Raw genomic sequence first — 19,544 nt, 5'->3', positions numbered from 1 at the left:
ATGCCGACAAGTTTTCCACAAGCAGGACAACATCCCCCTGACATAATCCTCAGCGTGGGCAAGAAAAAACTCCCCCCAAAAAGCTGTAACGGGAAAAAAATAGAAGATAGAAGATGAATAGAAAAAAATGGCTCTGGTATTATAGTTATGCTGAGTATGGACCATTGTTATCTGAGAAGACAAGAATTGAAGAATACACCCACTGATATGATGCAGCCTCTGTGATCCTGCTCTGAGCTGTGCTGGCAGCAGCCCCACACCTCTGACTTCATCAGTTTGACGGGACACATTAAATAAATACAGAATGATATTTGCATCACCTGCAATTTGTTCCTGTTAATTGTCAAATCACCAGGCCAAGTAGAACATGCACAATTAAAACTGAAAGTTGAAAAGCCTTATAAACCACAGAAGTTAAAGCAGGGACTTCCCATCCCACAGCTCCCCTGATTCACACTGCGGGCTCTCCAGATGGCCCTGACCTGCACCACCCAGACTGAGGCAGCCCTGAACCCTTGCTGACCCTGGCTGCAGTATCAGGACTCAGGCAGAGACAGGACCCACCACGTTGCCCTGCTGCATGACCAGCGGGTCAGCTGCCATGACAGACACCTCACAGGCAGGCCGCAAGGCTCTGTAGCAGTGTGTGTGTGTGTGTATCTCTCCCTCTCTCTCTGTGTGTCTTTAACCTCAGAAACAGCGGCAGCATTACTTCCCTCTTCTGAGGCAGTGTGAAGCTACAGCCCCCAGCTGCCTCCATTTCACAGGGAGAGGGCATGTCAAAACAGGACCCGGCTCTGCCCCGCCAAAGTCATGCCTGGAAGTGGAGTGCTGTGAGGGGCCAGCTGGAGCCACAGCGAGCATGGCTTCGGCCTTGTTCCTTAACACATCTCTGCTTTGACCGCGCTTTTCTCTGCAGGAGACATGATGGTCAAATCTGGTCAAAGTTATGCTAATTCCCATTTCACAACATACAGACAACACTTCCAAGAATGGACAGCTCTAATTTGTTTATTAAGGCATACAGAGGAAGGTGTGATTTGATGAAAACTAGCCTTTTGGCTAACTCTGGTATATTTACATTTATTTTAATGTTGATTAATGTACTTTGTCACCTCTCAAATAAATTATCATATAGAGAATAGATACACTTAATATTGGGAAACAGAAATAAACAAATTCTACAAACCTCTGGACAGGATACGTGTGCTATGATCTCAAATAACTTCACCTCAGTCCACAGCTGTTTTCACGATTGCCCTCTTTTGAATTTTACATGTTTGGATCTAGACATCATTGCAAATGAGGGAAAGCCCCAGTGCCTACAGTGAAAAGCCAAGAAAAGAAAAGAAAAGAAAAGAAAAGAAAAGAAAAGAAAAGAAAAGAAAAGAAAAGAAGAAAAATGAAAATACTTGGTTACATGAGTTGGTTACTGAAAAGGGTTATCATAATTCATGGCAAGAGAAAAGTCAATGTATCTATGCACAGTGTATGCAAAATTAAATTGAAAATGAGGAACACTTCCTCTTATACTGCCCTAAATACCTTCTTATCAGAGAGGTCCAGGTATATTTCCCCAGATTTGCAGATCAAATCAATCAGTATCAGTTCATATCTGTTTCACTGCACATATTACATAAAGTGAGCTGACATTAATCAGACTGATTATCATAGATTATGCCATTAATCAAAAATGATTGATTTGTCAGATGTACAGGTTTAGATTATATAGCAAAATGTAGAAATTTCCCTCAAACTGCAACTGATGCACAGCATCATGTTTGTTTGTGTTTACTTACAAAGAAGATACAAATTGCTGCAAACGTCTGTAGCATTATCAGCATTACACTGCTGTGATCCAGAGCCAAGGATATACAAGGTTTGTACAGCTTTATTTCTGTAATGGAATCACTTTCATGGTGTGTTAAGATGGTAATATGTACCTACAATCAAGGTTTGTACATTGTTTTTATAGTAAATGTTTGCTTGAATAAAAAGAGAAGGAGGATTTGTGTCTCCAAACATATTGCTTTCAAAATAAGACTGTGAAAACAATGAAACACACATCTTCTCAATAAGAGTTTCATTTGGAGTTTTGGAATTGATATATGTTTGGGAGTTCAAGTACATTTGGTTAACTTTATGAAGTAATCTTTTGAAAACAGTCATGTGGTTTTCTCTGTTATCTCTATGCAATAAATAGGTATTTATTGCACAGAGATTTGCAAAGTTATAGAAAACAGTCATTCCATTACTTCACAGCTGACAAGCATGTAACTAACTGAGCTGTTTGTTTGGTTGTTTGTTTGTTTGTTTAATCTGGTTTTATTCTCCTGCATATACAATGGAGAAAAATGTGGAAAGGTATATGAGGGTTTTCTAAAGTAGTCTGAACTGATAATATTGAAATGCCACTCTTGGTTTATTCTTAATATACTGTATATGTGTTCACACAAGTATGGAATCAAATCATCTATTTTTTATTTCAGGCGAAAATATGGAAAGAAGATGATTCTTCATTTGAAATGTTGAAAGGTTTGACCTTCCGGGTTGGAAAGATGCAGAATGTCATTCATTTTAACCTGGCCATTGTTGCCAACAGCCTGTGATTATAAATGTATTGATCATGGATATTATGATCTGAAATACATTTCCATTACATTTCAACATTTAGTGCATTTGAAAGGTCAGCTGCTGTCCATTTCCATTCTGTTTCCATACACAAATACATTCAGCATGGCTTACAACTTTCCATACAGTAGCGCTCCAATTATTGCTTCTTTTTTTCGGAAGCTGAAGGGTTAGCATTAAGTCAGCCTATTAGCTCTCATCAGCTGGCTTTGTTGAGCAACCTTGTCTTCTCAGGCGGTCCATCGGAGGCAGAGAGGGGAGATAAAATGCCATTGACTACTAATCGTGTTTACACTAACTCTTTGTCAGGCCAGACCCTGGGCTCCTTTGTCCAGTCTGCAGGCCATTTAGCTTCAGCCATGCACTGGGCAACCCAGATAACAGATGAATGGCCATGGTCTAATAGGCCATCTGTGGAAAACGCATTGCAGTCAATTTAGAGTCCACTTCCTCCAGTCGTGATGGCCATTAGACAGCCCTGGCACGACAAGTGACTCTTCAGTGGCTTTCACTCCTCCACTACCAACTCCTCTTCATTCATGTCCTCCTCTAGTGGCCCGGTCCCTTCAAAGATTGACTTTTTTGTCTAGTTTTGTTGGCCTCTAGGCTGTTGTCAACTGATGGATTTATTAAAATTCAGCTTTTCTCTGAAGTAGGTGCTTTTATTTGACCCTGATTGTCCAACACAGCCTGCATCACTCCCTCTATCCCTTTTCACTTGCTCCCATGCTGTCGTCCCTATAATGATGAAGTGCAATCATTGGGCCACGTTTCCTGGACATATGTGCCGCTGCATCACTCAAAAATAGACTAAAGGTGGCCTTTAAGAACGATAAGACTCACGGAAAGAGGTCTTTACAACTCTTTAAAAACATCTGTTCTACAAATGTTTTTTTTTTTTTTTTTTTTTTTATCTACCACCCCCTCCCCTCACTCACACACAGACACTTCATAAAGGAAGACTAAGACAGATGTTTGATAGGCTACCACTTTCACCTCTCTGCATCCAGTGGTTCAGTTCCTATGGGTAATATTTCATGTTAGTTTAAAGACTTTATGGGAGTAGATGGGAGTCGTTAGTCTAGCGCTGTCAAAGTGAAAAAATAAACTTTGTATTGTCGTGTATTTCAAATACATATGTTACACTGTGCAAATAAGACAGCTTCAGAGTTGCTGTAAGGTTTATTTTTTCACTGTGACTGAGCTAGGCTAATGACTCCTATAGACTTCAAGTCTTTATGCTAAGGTAACACAAAATGCTATCCATGGGAGCTGAACCACTGGACCTACAGAGGTGAAAATGGTAACAAGCAGCTATTGTCCCTCATTTGGGACCAACATCAAGACAGCAGATGATCTCAGCCTTCCTGATCATAATTCTGTCTGTGACTTAACACACTTACTCACTTTGACATGGAACTGTTTAATATTATCAATACCAATGGCTGCAGGCGAGGGAAGGGCAGTAGTTACTGTTAGTCTAAACACAGAAACAGAAAACAGTAACTACATTCATACATGCATACACACACACACACACACACACACACACTCAAATGCACATAAATGTATATGTGTGTGTGTGTGTGTGTGTGTGTGTGTGTGTGTAATGCATAACTACAAAATACAACTACATGAATGCAATGCATCTGGCACTAATGCAAGGGGTTGCATGAATGTCAAATGCATGTGTACACTGTATTAGACTTAAACTCAGACAAAGGGCTGTGATCCATGGCCCCCAAGGAAGGAGAAGAAACCTCCAAGCCCCCAAGGAAGGAGAAAGCAAGAGAAGAGTTTCTTCTGGGCTTCATACGCCTGCCCAAAGGTTTCTGTTATCAACAACCACAACTTCTTGTGTATCGTAGGAGCAGAGCAGCAGCAGGAGAGACACAGGGATAGGGAAACAGCTCTGTGATGTCATGAAAGATTGGTTTACTTTACTCTCCACGCTACTTATTTTACTCACTTTTATTGTGATGCTTAAAATAGTTTCTACTATAGTTTTGTTAGCTTTCTCACTTGGACAGAGGACAGATTAATGAGTCAAATGTAAACCAGACTCATGTGGAACAGGTATGAAAGCGACGTGGTGATTATCACTTGACATTATCAGTCATGTTTATCTTTTGCTTCAGTGAACTATTCAGTAAACACTCATGCCCCACATTCACTCTTACTCATAACCACATGAGTGTTGTCTAGCACAATTTGGCAAAGTCAGTGTGCAAGTTACCAATATGAAGGACAGATGTTGGCAAACAATGTCTTTTGCACCTCTCTGCGTTGACAGCACAGCGGGATAATCTTATCTTCCCCATCACACTGCCTGTCATATGGCATTATATTCAGATTCACACCGTTTTTGCAGTCATACTGCTTATCCTGAATAACATCTGGCTTTTACCAGCCCTCAATAATAATAATATACTGTGCCAATTCTAAAAGAATTAACATACTGAGGATAAAATAAATTAAGAGTGAATCCTGTTTACAGCAAGGTTTGTAAATTACAATGCACTGTTGGATAAAAGAGCACACTCAACACATTGTCATTTTCAAGAGTTTTAATAATTTACTAAAAAAAGAGTGTAAAAGTCGCAGATCTCTCCCACTAAAGTAGATCTGTTTGATATTCAAAGTGATGGCAGATGTAACAAATTTTTGCAAACTTGCCCTTGTCTGTACTTTTGCGTACATTTACTTGGCAATTTACCTCTTGGCTGTAATTAAATGAGTTTCGTACTGTATACTGTATATCAAAAAAAGCTCACAGCAAAAAAATACTTTGATATGAATCACTTGAAAGTAAACCAACCAGCATGAAATGTACAGCTTTAAGAAATTCCAAAAAACACAGCTGAAAGTGTATATACAAACATGCTAGGAATCTTACAAAACGCAGACTGCATGGTGGAGCTCAAGCGACAGGCCTTTCTAATGGTTTGCTTGACATCATTTAGGAGCGCCAATGAAATAAAGCATAATTCTTAAATATACAACAACCTTGCAATGTTCAAATACCATGGTCATCTATTGCCTATTTCAAGTTTGATTAGCAGAAGAGGAACACTTTATAAATATATCTCTCCTGCATCAATTAGTTTATTAATTTAAACTCATTAAATAAAAAGCTAAAATGTTCAGTATCTGTAGAAAAAAAAAAGTTGAACTAAAATGCATTGTCTGATAAATGGTTCATACTGTGTCCACTTCTAAAGAGATGGCTATACCCATCACCGTTACCATTAAGTGGCTGCTTGGAAGAGGTAATATATATTTTTATATACATATATATATATATATGAAATTCTATGACATGATATAATTTGTATAAATATGGCATCTTTACAATTTCATTAAAATGACAATTTTTATTTCAGATCCCAAGAAAATTAATAGTAAATTGGGAAAAAAAGGCCTTGTTTACTGTTTCTTATTTTCTCATTTTAAATATTCAAAAATAAGTCTCGATTCTTTGCAAATGTATGTCTTACACTATAAACAACAATCCTGTCCCGACTGCTCAAATATTTCCCATTGTGTTCATTATCTACAACAATAAAATTGTCACTTTGGAAGGTGAGGAAAAAGTGCCATTATGAAATGCTCTCCCTTTGGAGTAAATCAGGACCTTTGCCCCTTTCAGAGTAAGAGTGAAAATTTCATTAACCGACCAAAGTCCCGAGGAACTCAGAAATGTAGTTCTGTACAAAAAAAATGTAAAAACATCATTGATGTAACAATACAATGTGTTGCTGTTGTCATGTCATTTTGCTGGTTGTACAATACGGAGAAAAGGAGCCTGGACAGTCTCTCTTTTCACAGATAAGAGAATCCTACAAAGTTCCCCTTTAAATGTCATCCATGAAGGCTTCAAATGCCGTTGATAAGTCCGCCAGTGTGGGGCACGATCCTTGAAGCTAATGCTAATCTGATCAGCAGAACGTTAGCTTTGTTGTGATATGTCAGTAAAATGGGCATTGTCGGATAGCTTCGTCTCCTTCTCCCACAGCAAGCAACATGATTGGCACAATGTTGCAGAGAGAATCAGTTCTGAAGGTACAAATTGCACTGGGTGAGCATGATCCCCTGGCTAACCAAAAGTTTGAGTTCAGAGCATTTTCCCCCCGGGGCACTGGAGAGTCTGACGGTTCTCCTGTCCCGTCTTTGGCCATCAATCCACGTCTACCCAAAACGACAACAGAAGAGCTCTGGTGCTCTCTGGTGCCCAGACGGAGAAAGCGTAGGCACACAGTAAATTAGGGAAACCCCCGGTTCCCTAAGGTTGTCCTTCAAGTCCACAAAGCTAAAGCATGTCCAGGATGGCGTTGTACATCTGTGTCAGCACAGCCAAGTGGACGGGCAGGCAGGACCGACGGTCTTGGGTGGCAGGGGTGCACGTCAACCAGGAGAGGGCGTTATACTGCTCCAATACAAACCTGGTGAGCACAGAGAGGAAAAGAAAATACAGTTTTAGTAACAATGGCACTCAGTACTGTAGGAGTTACAGTTTAGTGTTTAAATACTTACAGTCCGTCTATTTGAACCATTATCACTGATTTTATTCATAATAATACATGATTATAATAAACTTTAATGATGCAACAACTGTCGTTTTTCACTGCCTGCACTAATTACAGGATGACAACTGCTGTAGTATCCAATAACAAGTACCAATCTAATCCTGCAGTTGTACTGAATCGCACAGGTTTAGAGCCTAATCAAATTCCCACCACTACAGAGACAGCGCTACAGCCTATGGAGCCCCCTGGGGTCAGCTGAGAAAATATAATTAAATCTGTACTCCCAGTTTAGGAATCATAATAGGAATTCATAATCCGTGCCCTGGGATTAGGAATCCATGCCCGCAGATTTGCCCTTGAAATCTGAGGGCACAATTTACAAATCCAGGGCTTGGATTAGTAATTCATAGTTCACAAATACGGGGGTATGGATTATGAATCAATTGGTAAACAGTGTAAACTCTCTTGTAATACAATCATCATTGTAATACATCAGTTGTAATACAATGTCTGATTGTATATATAAATATTTATACTAAATAATTAAATACCATTGTATAATTTACTAATCCGTATCTATTAATGCTATGAAAACAAAGTGACTGTTTATTGGTCTTCAGTTAACAATGAAATAAATATAATAAAATAAAATAGAACTCTCATCAAACTGATGTTAAGTTGTGATAAATTTGTATTAATAAGCTCTTTTTTTAAGTGCTACCAAAAATATTAACAGAGTGAACTGACTCTATAAAGTTCAGTGGCTGCAGAGTCGCAGACAAACACTAGAGGGCCTCTGATGACATTTAAAAATCCCTTCACGCTGAGTTTTGTACTCAGCCTCCCATGGCTGCTACACAAAAGCCCATTGTTGGCAAACTTCAAGTAAAGCACAGTCTTGTTTAGTCTCAGTTACATCGAATAGAGTCATTGCACCACGGCTCCATGACAACAAAGCTGAATCATCTCGAAACAACACCCAGCCAGTAAAAAAATATGGACATAGCCAACAGCATCGTCATATGTCTCACAGAGCCTGAACGGACATCATTTCTGTGCTCAGTGCCAACGCTATCACTAAAGATGTGTATTTTATTAGTATCACAGAGAGCAAACGTGATGTGATTTTGTCAGTAATGTGCTTTACCAATTGTTTAGCCTGTCTTGAAAGACACCTATTCTTCAGATATTCGCTCAAGATGTGCACTCTGTTTGTGGACAGGGCTAAGAGCAGAATATGTGTTACGTCTTTACCTGAGCACATCAGAAGTGGTCTTTGAGTCCAGGGGGTGAGGAGTTCTCTTGGTCTTGTCTGACACCAGCTCATCTGTCTGGGCTATGGAGATGTGGTGGTGGAGAGAGGCCTGCAGGGGAGAGACAAAGATGTAGATGGAAGATGTCATGTGCTTGAATAACAGAGCAAGTGCCTGCAAACCTACTTCTGGAGGTGGAGAAAGTAACTTTCGATTTTCAGCAAAAGATAAACATGACTGATAATGTCAAGTAACTTTGAGTTTCAGTATTAAATCATACCTACGTGCTCACTAAAATTAAAAAAAAAAAAAATTAAAAAGAAAGAAAAAAATGTCTTAATGAGCTGCAGTAATACTTCAGGTTTTAACTGTAGATTAAGTTAACATTGCATTCATGTCTAGCCATACAGTTTTTATAGATTCACAAAGTGGATCTCTCTCTCTCTCTCTCTCTCTCTCTCTCTCTCTCTCTCCACACCCAGTGTTTGTGTATCACAGGTTTTCAGTACCTTGAGGAAAAGTGGACACTGGCTCTGTGCCTGTGGGCAGGAGGCCCAGAACCAGTGAGGAAGTCCATTTGCTTGGGCTGTAGAGACGTAGTAGCCGAGGGCCAGCGGCTGCTGCTTCAGCTCCTCTGGAGGACTGTCCCTGGACAGCAAGCGCTCTCCCTGGCTCTGGATGCACACAGAGGAGAAGGTCAGCATTTAATTAACACCTTTTTTTCTGACCAGTCTTGATTCATTTTTGGTTTTATTCACTCATCTGTTCTCACTGTACAAGTATTGTGAGCATTTGAATTTGCAAGTAAAGTAGTGTTGTAAAACATTACTAAAGTAGCGATTTCTGTGATTTCTAAGACAAAATTATTTATCTATATTTGTACAATCATTTACTGTATAGCTCACTGCATAACTGTATGTCAGCTTTCTGAGGAGGCATTGTATGTTAGAGGCATATTGTATTAACAGTAAAGTTAATACAATATGCCACACCGTAACCTTGTGATTTTTTATATCCTTCAGAAAGTTTTAGAAATGCACCCCAGGAGGTCACAAGGCCACCATTTACCATCAAAACTGCAAACCTGTGCTATGACTGATAACCTGCAAAGCCACACACATCCGTCAAGGCACTGTGGCAGGCCAGTGGTAGATTAAAAAATGAAGAGGTTGAAATAAAAAATGCTAATGGCTCACAAGTAGTATTTAGAATAGCTTGTGTAAAGCTTGTGTGTAAAATCACACAGAGGAAATGTGCAATTATTTAAAGTTAGCCGGCGTGTCGGTGTAATTTGTCATTACTGAGCAAAGCCAGATTAATTTAGTCATTTACACATTAACACAAATAGAAGTTGTTCTTCTCAGCTGTCACACTGCAAATATGAAATTTAGTCCAGGAACCTTTACCTTTACATTTGCAGCTTTTTGCTTGCAAGTTCATCACCAAGTCACTCAACAAAGTCTGTGGCTTTGGAAGCAATTGGACCTCTGCACATCGCTGCTCCAGGAATCCCATTTGAACAGGCAGAGCAACACTGGTTTGCCCTTTTTCGCTAGACAACCTATTTCTAGCAATGACTCAAGGTTTTGCAGCTATAATGTTTCAGAAAATAAGCCAATTATTTGCATTCACTCCCTACAGGTCAATATAGTGATGTGTGAGGAAAATATGTGTGTTTAAGAGTTTTTTCCAAGCTTAAAATAAGTAGCAGCGCGAGTTCAGTGTCGGATGAATGACTGGACAGAAAATCCGCCACAGATGACACAAGGAGCCAGGTAGTATGCATGTGGAAGGCTGTGCAAAACCAAGTGCATATATATATATATATATATATATATGTGTGTATATATTTTATATTTATTTATTTTTTTTAGTTGCAGTGGTTCACTACTGCGATTGGCCAGAAACATGCCTAAACTGTTGCTGTGGTATAAGTCGTATACTCATATGCTTTAATGTTGGTATCTAAAATGTCAGTAACTATGAGAAGGGATGGGGGAAATATGTAAAGAAATAGAAATTTCTACGTCTTTGCATATTTTTCCCACAGTATAGAATGTACTGTGTTTCTATATAAATTGTCAATACATCTCTGCACCACTGCCTCCAAGAAAAATGTGTCTCTAGTTATTACACAAGGTTAACAACATAACTCTAGTCTTGTTAGATAATATACAGTGTTTAGTGCCTGCACAGGTTGGAGAGAAGGTGCTAACATGCAGGAGAGCTCAAAATCAGATTTGAACCCACATCAACTAACAAGTAATATGTGCCTTAGTTTCATGTGCCAGCAAAGCATCATTAGAAAGGCAAAGATTCTCCATGCTGTTGAAAATTATTGATGATTATCCTTTGTTATATCAGGAGATCTTGGTTCATGTGACAATATTCTCAACTCGTTACATTTCCCAGGAACATGGTTCCTCTTTAAATAGTAACTGAGCTCCTGTCTGCCCACAACCCGTCTTTCTCTTCCTTCCTTTTGCAGTCAGAAGACAGAAGACAGCCCACGTTGCTTCTTGGACGGAGCCGTTGAAATGACAATCAGTTAATGGGGTGTTTTTTATTGTTTTTTACAGGCAGGGTGTGGGGGCATGTCATACTATTTTCCTTTGTTATAGTCATTTGCTAAGGCTTGGAACCACTTTAGGATGACTTCTTCCATTGGACACTGACTCACCCTGGTGTGCTGGAAATGTGATCCCATTCCCATGCCAGAGGGGGAGCCGGGGGAGGGCACGGGAGAGGTGTTGGGGGACGGGTGGAGGTTCCCTGTGATCAGCATCATGTCATGGCCAATGTCATTCTCCAGCTCATCAGGAAAGGGCAGATCAAACATGTCATCTGAGGGACAAAAATGAGAGCAGTTATGCAAAGAGTTCTCGATGTCAGCACAGCCCTCTATAATTCAAAGTGTGGAAAACCTCACGGGCAGCTCTTGGGTTATGGGTTCGTTTCCCACAGAGGCCATTAATATTACCATCAACTAGCATGTTTTTAGTAAAACGGCATAATGAAGTCCAGGTGTGTGTGTGGTGGGGGGCCACTGAGTAAAGCAAAAGCATTTGTATTGCACAAATACACAACGAACTGAATGGTTGGTCTGTTGTTGGTCCAAGTTTTATCTTTTATAATCCGCATGATATGATGACATGAACTGAAAATATGGAAATTTAAGACAAATAATTTAGTCACTTTTATATCTGATGATAAACAGCAGAATGTCATTTCTATTACGGAAAAAAGGATTACGAGATTCAATTGGGTAATATATTAAAGCTGCTGCATCATGCACAAATTAATAAAACACATTACCCCAGAAGTCAGAGTACCATCAGAAATCTCTCAGGAAAGACTGAAAGACTCTAAATGAGAAACACCAGGCCTAATGATTATAAAGCATGAAAGGCCACTGAAGCTTATTAAATGTTTGTGGCCATGCTTACAGGCAAATGAAACAATCTTCAAAGACGAATCTTCATCCCTGCTTCTTCATCTGATTTTTCCTCTACTTACAACCATCGGCACCAACAGTCAATTATGTAAAGGTGTTCAGCTAAACCAAAAATGAGTACTTGCCAAGCACTGACAAACCCAACGCATGAAAATATGTTAAATGAATAACAATAAGGCTTTGGAAGGTCAAGAGGACAGAGCATTTCCAGCATCCATTCTTCTAAAACAGAAGGTTTTTCTATCTTCTGCTCTGAGAAGAAAATCATTCAAGAGATGCCAGGACTTACAAGCCAGAACCCCTCCTCAAGTGTCTTCAAAAGATGTCAGCAACATTTTTTTCATCCCTAATAGAGAGATGAGTGTCCTTTTCCATTTCTCACAGAAAAAACATGGGTTTCCCTCAACTTTACTCTCCTCCTTTTCTTCAAAGATGTCATATTCATCCTCTTCCTCTCAATTAGAGTTTCCAAGTTCCTCCACCCCATTTCTAGAGATGCCAAGTCCCTCCCTGACCTATATCTAGCTGTCAGATTCCTGCACCAAATTTCCAGACATATCAAATCCCTCCCTTATTGCCTGTTCAAGGTTTCAAGGTCCGTCCACCCAGATCAAGAGTTTCCAGGTCCATCCACCCAACTTTTACATTATTGTTCTTTTCCCCTTCCTCCTGAGGACGGCCAAACATGCCAAATCCCATTTTGTGTTTCCTATCCCATATCAGCCAGCACAACCTTTTGAGAAATGGCAGTTCCAAGTCCATTTAACCCTTTTGTGCCCTTAGTTTCCTGCACTGCAGACAAGGGAGCAAGTTGCAAGCAAGTTGTCTTGAATTTGCAGCATCACAGAAAGAAAGGAACTGTCTAAGCTGCTCCAAAACGTGCATGACTAGACCATCAAGGCAGAAGAGACATGTTTTTTTCATGTGGCCCCATTTCACCATTCTTGACTCATTTGTTAGAAGAGGCATCACTGAACTCATCTGGGATTTACTCCTTAAATGAGATAAATTGAATTTTTCAAACTAGACTCACAGGCTGCACTGTTGAGGGTATAACTGATGTAAACAGTTTTCAATGTACACTCTGCAAGGCATACCAACCTCCAAAACAACATTTAACAATATGTGTCTTCAATATGTTAATAGACAGTTATAACAATCCTTTCTGGAAATGGGAAAATGCATGATACTTCAGGAGTGATACATCCTATCTCTCAGATGGGTAGTTCTTTATTGCTTTGGATAGATTGAGCCTCCAGTGGTGAAACTCCTGCCTGTATGTAGTCGTCTATTGCCTGTTTCTTTCTGCTGTCAACTTTCACAAGAATACTGCAGGACCTTCTGAGACAGATAGGCATTCAGATGGTGATTTTGTGAATGAGAGGACCATTTCTAATATTTACTAGTGGCAGCTGGTGTCAGAAAAGTTTGGAATTTTTTTTTTCACTAAGCCATGGAATAGCTTGATGCATTATATATCTCTATACTTGAATAAATCAGTATGAATCAAATGTGTGTTTATTTTTCTGTACAGGGTAGCACTTACCAGCATTGTCCTCAGTAGGATAAGAGCTGGGTGCCAGCTGGGTGGTGGCAGAGGTGGGGAAGACTAAGATGTGTGTGCACGAGGCATCCTGGGGAGTGTTCAGCTGGGACGTCTGCAAGTTCAGAGCGGTGCTGCGGCCAAACACTGAGCCCATAGTCACTGCATCTGGAGACACACACACACACACACACACATACACAAGAAAGATAAAAACAAGGACACTTCTAGGTCAGTTGTGTCTGTCAAATGGCAGAAATCAGCAGTGAGCATAATTAATAGTATTAGTTAATATTCTAAGGTGAACAAAATGTTCTGTTTTAATTTACGCCATTTACACTGAGATTTTGTCATCTACATTAATGCCATCGTTGCCATGATTGTTATCACCATTGCCATCACCACAGCCACCTCTGTTACCACCATTCACTCACTATATGACAAATGGTGCCAGCAGGCTACTAACCAGGCATGACTACAAAAGATCCCTGTGGCTCCATGGCCACCAAGCAGGCACTGAGGATTGTGGGGGAGTCAGCAGCTGAGATCCCACACATGCGGCAAGCTTCCCTCAGCTGGCGACCTATGGAGTGGAGCGAGTGCTCCCCAAGGAGAGAGCTCCAGTCTGGTTGAGGAAAAGAGAGAGAGAGAGAAAGGAAGAGAGAGAGGGAGAGAGAGAGAGAGAGAGAGAGAGAGTGGTGAAAAAGTCAGACATTAAGTGGGGATAGAAGGAGTGCAAGGAAACAGAGGCAGGGTTAGAGGCAGTCTACTAGCATCTCATAAGTTTACTCAAATCCCTGGAAACAGCACGGGCTGAAATACAATACATGAAAACCTCATGTAAGTTCATTCGCATAACTCTTTTAACCAAGAGGTTAAAAGAGAAAGTCAGAACAATTGAACAATTGTCAGAAAAAGCACTAGCCACATAACCTGAGAGGCAAAACAAGTGATACAATAAGTACATCCTAAATTCAAAGACATGGGCCAGAGGATGTGTGTGTGTATGTGTGTTTGTGGTGTGTGTGTGTGTGTGTGTGTGTGTGTGTGTGTGTGTGCGTGTTCATGCACATGCTGTGAATGCCCATGTCCGTGTCTAAAGGCCATTACATACTGCATGCTTGTGGATTTTACAAGGCTGTATGAAAACAAAATGTTTTAAATGATGTGGTTGACCATAACTGCTGCACGTCTGTGTAGCTCCAAATTTCTAGTCTCCATAGACACTGGCCGAACTATGTTTGTTTTTATGAGAGTTACACAGTTTGGTTACAACAGCTGCTACATGGGATTAAAAAGGTAAGGAAGGATATATGCATTTATGTGAACACATCTATCCACATTAAGAGTATGAAATATCCTCAAATGGATAGTGAGCACTGGGCAACACTAGAACACTGGGAAAAAGATGTGAATGACTGACTGCAGAGAAGTAAACCAAGAGGAGGAACTGCTGATAATGTAGGAACTAAGGAAGAACTTATACAACTCTAAATGAATGGGTTTTATGTCCTAACTTTAAGACTAAAACAGCGTCTGTGAGGTGGGGGGATAACGGGTCAGAGACAGAATCTTGTGGGGTAACCTAAAGCCATGGAAATTAACAGTATGATTATATTGGGGTCAACACGCAAGGCATAAAATTATAATTTCAGAATTGTTACTCATCCCTCTTTTGCTTTCTGCAAAGTAAGATTTGCATTTCTTGAGCTGTGTTATATTACCACTCTGATTTGCTGTGCAAAGTTGTGTATCATCTACATAAAGCATGAAAAAGAAGCTGCTGAATTCTGACATTATTGCAGAGGAAAAATGTGTGGAGAGTGTGGAGTGAGAATCAAAGATCACAGACCGAGAGCTAAACCCGTTTCATTTTCATCAGGTACATGAATATTATCCATCAAGTTATGCTGGATTTCATCTAATGTTACTAACCTTTTAGCTCCCCATGTCCCAGTCTGCCTAGTCGGCCAATCACAATCCTCCATGGTAATGATGTCATCTGGATGATACCAATACACCACTCCCACAACTTCTGCAGTCCCATCTTCCTGGCTGATACCTTGGGGCGCCGTGCTCTAAAATGGATAAAGAAGAAAAATATAGAGATTAGAGCATTAGCTTGAACTGTACTGACTGTTAAACATCATTGTCACAAGAGAAAATAATCATAGTAGGTGGCTTGTAGAATAGAGACAAGAATAGAGACGGAGACAAACAAATCAGTATTGATAGCTACTGAGTAAGTAACTCTGGCATGCCATACCTATTAGGTACATCAATGTTGATAACACAGGTCTCCAGGAGCTCCCCCTGCTGGTCAGTGCAGGACACCAGGATCCAGCGCTGGTCATGGGACAGACAGTAGCCTACAAACAGTACGTTGAACTTGGGAGGCAGCTCTGCCCATATCTCCCCTGGTTCTGGCTGCTTGGGACGGGTTGGACCCAAAATGAATGGGGGAGAATACAGCTGCAGTGGGCTGGGATGCTGGAGGAGAGAAAATGAGGGAAAGAGGGATGAAAAAAGGTAGATTAGTAGGTTTTCAACAAGGTAGTGTTTGAAAATGTGCCTCTCATTATAAATTGCAAATTGTTCATTCCTATTAATAAAGTTAGGAAGAAATATATTTCTATGATATCCATACTGTAGAATTATATCAATCTTCATATTAACTGAATGTGTAACCTAGTTTGTTACACATTTGTTCATCATCACACATTACCTCAGGATTTTTAAGCACAGAATTGACAGTGGACACTGGCCCAAAGCCAGTCAGGGACTTGATGTGTGTCTGCTGGGGGAGCAGTCGTCTGCACTGGGAGTAACAGGAGAAGGCCAAGGAGCGCAGGTGCTGCAGGTACAGATGGCTCTCCCCGCTGGCTGGTTGGAGAAGGTACTGACATGGCACCACCTTAGTAAGATACAGGGGAAAAAATGTCAAAATTAAACATTATGATAAGACGAGCTGTGTGTTCAGCCACTCAAAGGGCCATACCAGTGATGATCAGCCTAATATCTACAAAATGTATAAACTTAGCATTTCTGCTAATATTTTCCCAAAGCAAGCAGTAATGTTTTACAATTCTGAAGTCATTTTTTGCCTTTTATCCAGTCACTGGTTTCCATTCACTCCACTATGGTATGAAAATGAACTTTCAGACACTTCAAACTTTTTTCAAACCAGTATTCCATCACCATAATAAAGTCGTCCACATTAGTTTTCCTGAAAGCAGCAGCGCTATTGTGTTTTGATGACTTGAATTGCTTGACATTGGGCAAGTCTCTCAACTGAAAAATGGGGAAAACATGGGAAACATTTGCTTTACACAGGAAATTATCAATTCTGTGGTTTATGAACGGAGACAATTTGTTCACCACAGAAGCAGAACGTTATCGGGGGGTGTTTCAATCAGAAATTATTATTTGAAAATCAAGGGATTTTGATTACATGTTGGGAATCTTTAGTAACCCCACATGATTTGCAAAATGGTTTTCTGCAATTTATATTGTGGGTAAATTATGGTCAAAGGGTCAAACATTCAAAATCACAGGTATGGTCCTTTGGGCCACTAGGCACTACATTCTAATGCATTGGAGATTAAATGAAGTTAACAGAATGCATTTTTTATCAATGCTAATTCTGCTTAACCTTGCACAGTGAAAGAATCCTCTTACCTGTAGTACCAGTGCAGGTCTCATGCTCTCAGGCAATGCCTGCAGCATTTCTGTGTAGCAGCGTAGAAGCCCCAGCACCCAAATGCTGCCTGCATCCACTTCCTCTCCCTCTTCTTCCTCTCCCTCTCCATTTCTTGCTCCACTTGAGCAGAGGAAGGGGTCTACTATGTAAATAACAATAGCTGGTGGCTGAGCATGACTGTCCACTGAGTCGGGCAACGTGGGAATACCAATTCTCGCCTGCTCCGCATTGCTGAAAGATTGCAAGAAAAGACAAAAATCAAGTCATGATAAAGATGATGACACAGAGAATAACAAGGTGTATTGGTTCACTCTACCACTCTACCTTTCACTACCTAGGTATGACAGAGCAATGGTTTTGCTATTATTTGCATAAGTGAAACCAAATTTCCTTTAGGTCAGTGTGCTAATTCAAGACTTTTCTACATGTCCTGCCCATATCAAAGTGATGAGGCCATTTAATCAAGCATTTGGGCCTTACGGTTCAGGGATTTCTGCTGGTGTGCTAGCTGGTGGTGTGGTACTAGGAGGTCCTTTGGACTCGCTGGTTCCTCCTTGGGTTGTCTCCCCTGGCTGGCCTGGGTTTGCTCCGGTCGGGGTGGGAGTGTTTCCTGAGCTGGGAGCACCGGGAGCTTGCTCTCCATCAGGTGCCCCGAGGCTAGAAGCTAGCGGCTGCCCAGAAGAGGCAGACTGGGCTGAAGATGTGGGGGTTAGGGGAGGCTGGGCTTTGGGGGGCAACAGCAGACTACTGTCCAAAGACAGGCCTGACAGCTGGGGAGCTGCAGGAAGGACAGAAAACCTTTATGTTGGTCATATGTTCATGGAATGCATGTAATGAATGGATCCATTACGTGGATCCATCCATTTCATCCATATGAAAGTATGGATTACATTAGATAGAATAATAGAACAATATAAGTGGTAAGGATTAGATATGTTTTAATACATTTCTAAAGCCAGACTCTAGAAATTTCAGATTCTCACCTAGTTGCTGCCTACAGGTATAGGCATAAAGTTTGAGTTTGCTGAGGTTCTCAGTGTGTTGCTGTCCTGTCCAGGGTCCAGTGAACCACTGGTCAGCCTCCTGCTCCTCCAGTCTGTCTGGCTCCACTCCAGCCCCGACATGCACAAGGCCATCTCGAGACACCTTGGCTAGAGGACGGTGCTTCCCAAGACGGCATGTCTGAAAATGGGCACACACTGCAATCAGGGCTACTGTTCATACCCTCAACAGAAATATACATCAATTTTACTCTAAGCGCATATTACCAAGTTCTCCAAGATCATCTATGCGCAGTTTTAGTCTCACAAGGTCAAAAAATGTTTTGTGATCCCCAGATCACAAATCTTTTGTAGGAAAAATTTTTTTGAATCTGACTTTTGTACCTCATAGACAGCACTAAGCTCCTGGAAGAAGGTCTTGGCCCCAGCCAGCATACAGGGGCTGTTGGGACATAACACCAAATAGGCCACATCCCTCTGGCCCCCATAGGGCTCCAGAAGCAGCTTGTCCCAGAATGATAACGCCAAGGGTGACAATGCCAAGAAGTCACGTTCCCGGTCATAACCCAGTAACAATGTAGGGATGGGCAAGGGCTCCGGTGACTCCTCCGAACCTTTAAGAGAGCAAGGCAACAAATATGATGTTGAGGGGGCATCAATCTAAAAAATGTCTCTTTTGCTGTCTTAGCCATCAAAAATCCCTTTAACATAAAAGTTCAATACCCGTCATCACATAAGACATCTATAAAACTGCAGGTGCCACAAAACGTAATATAATCTTATATTTTGGACCAAAATAGAGGAATTGACCTCATGTGTAAAAATGAAAAAATATGCTAACTGACCATATGAGCCTCTTCCAGCCATTTTATGGAACTGCTGCCAGGTGAGCGGCCCCTGAACATGCTGGATGTTTTCCCAGGTCCGCCCTGTTCTTTTCTTTTGGATGGCATCCTGCAGGAAAGGCTGCAGAGACAGCAGCATACGAACCATATCCTGGGATGACAGCATGCTCATGTCCAGCACTGTGAAAAGGAGCCGGGACACACACACACACGCAGTGGACACATGAATTGATGCATATATGCAAACAAGCACCCATACATAGAGGACACACAAAAAATACATCAATACACAATTGAAACAGCACAGCAGCAGCCAGAAAAGGCCCCGTCACAATAAGCAGCAAAAGAGACTTGTGCCACAGTAAGTTAACTGAATTACTGGTATATATACTGCAACAATAAAATTCTAGGCATAAAACAGTAAGAGCTCAAATGATCCCGTGTTCTTGTAAATTAGGTCTTTAGTGAGGTCAGCTTAGAGACTATGTAATGACCATCTAAAGTATAGTCATCTCAGCACTATTTTAATAATAAGAATTCATTATTTAAAGATATAATTTCCCCACAGGATACAGAGGGATATTTTTGTAT

The 19,544-nt window shown here is 40.8% G+C and overlaps 1 protein-coding gene across 2 annotated transcripts in view; it reads right to left on the bottom strand.

Annotated features, from left to right (window-relative positions):
* Positions 1 to 5,183: 5,183 nt before the first annotated feature.
* Positions 5,184 to 19,544, bottom strand: part of LOC115369140 (mediator of RNA polymerase II transcription subunit 13-like) — a 91,063-nt gene continuing 76,702 nt past the window's right edge. For both annotated transcript variants that reach the window (XM_030065706.1, XM_030065707.1), the window contains exons 18-31: positions 18,954 to 19,133; positions 18,493 to 18,722; positions 18,091 to 18,289; positions 17,588 to 17,885; positions 17,086 to 17,338; positions 16,133 to 16,321; positions 15,674 to 15,897; positions 15,343 to 15,485; positions 13,874 to 14,032; positions 13,411 to 13,575; positions 11,091 to 11,254; positions 8,920 to 9,084; positions 8,412 to 8,521; positions 5,184 to 7,073 (exon numbers count right to left, since the gene is read on the bottom strand). In XM_030065706.1, coding sequence (XP_029921566.1) covers positions 6,941 to 7,073; positions 8,412 to 8,521; positions 8,920 to 9,084; positions 11,091 to 11,254; positions 13,411 to 13,575; positions 13,874 to 14,032; positions 15,343 to 15,485; positions 15,674 to 15,897; positions 16,133 to 16,321; positions 17,086 to 17,338; positions 17,588 to 17,885; positions 18,091 to 18,289; positions 18,493 to 18,722; positions 18,954 to 19,133 — 2,612 coding nt within the window. In that variant the 3' untranslated portion in view covers positions 5,184 to 6,940. The remainder of the gene's footprint in view (positions 7,074 to 8,411; positions 8,522 to 8,919; positions 9,085 to 11,090; positions 11,255 to 13,410; positions 13,576 to 13,873; positions 14,033 to 15,342; positions 15,486 to 15,673; positions 15,898 to 16,132; positions 16,322 to 17,085; positions 17,339 to 17,587; positions 17,886 to 18,090; positions 18,290 to 18,492; positions 18,723 to 18,953; positions 19,134 to 19,544) is intronic.

The sequence above is a fragment of the Myripristis murdjan genome, chromosome 12 (genome assembly GCF_902150065.1).
Source record: "Myripristis murdjan chromosome 12, fMyrMur1.1, whole genome shotgun sequence".
In the NCBI taxonomy this organism is placed as follows: domain Eukaryota; kingdom Metazoa; phylum Chordata; class Actinopteri; order Holocentriformes; family Holocentridae; genus Myripristis; species Myripristis murdjan.
This window is presented reverse-complemented; position numbering and strand designations above follow the sequence as displayed.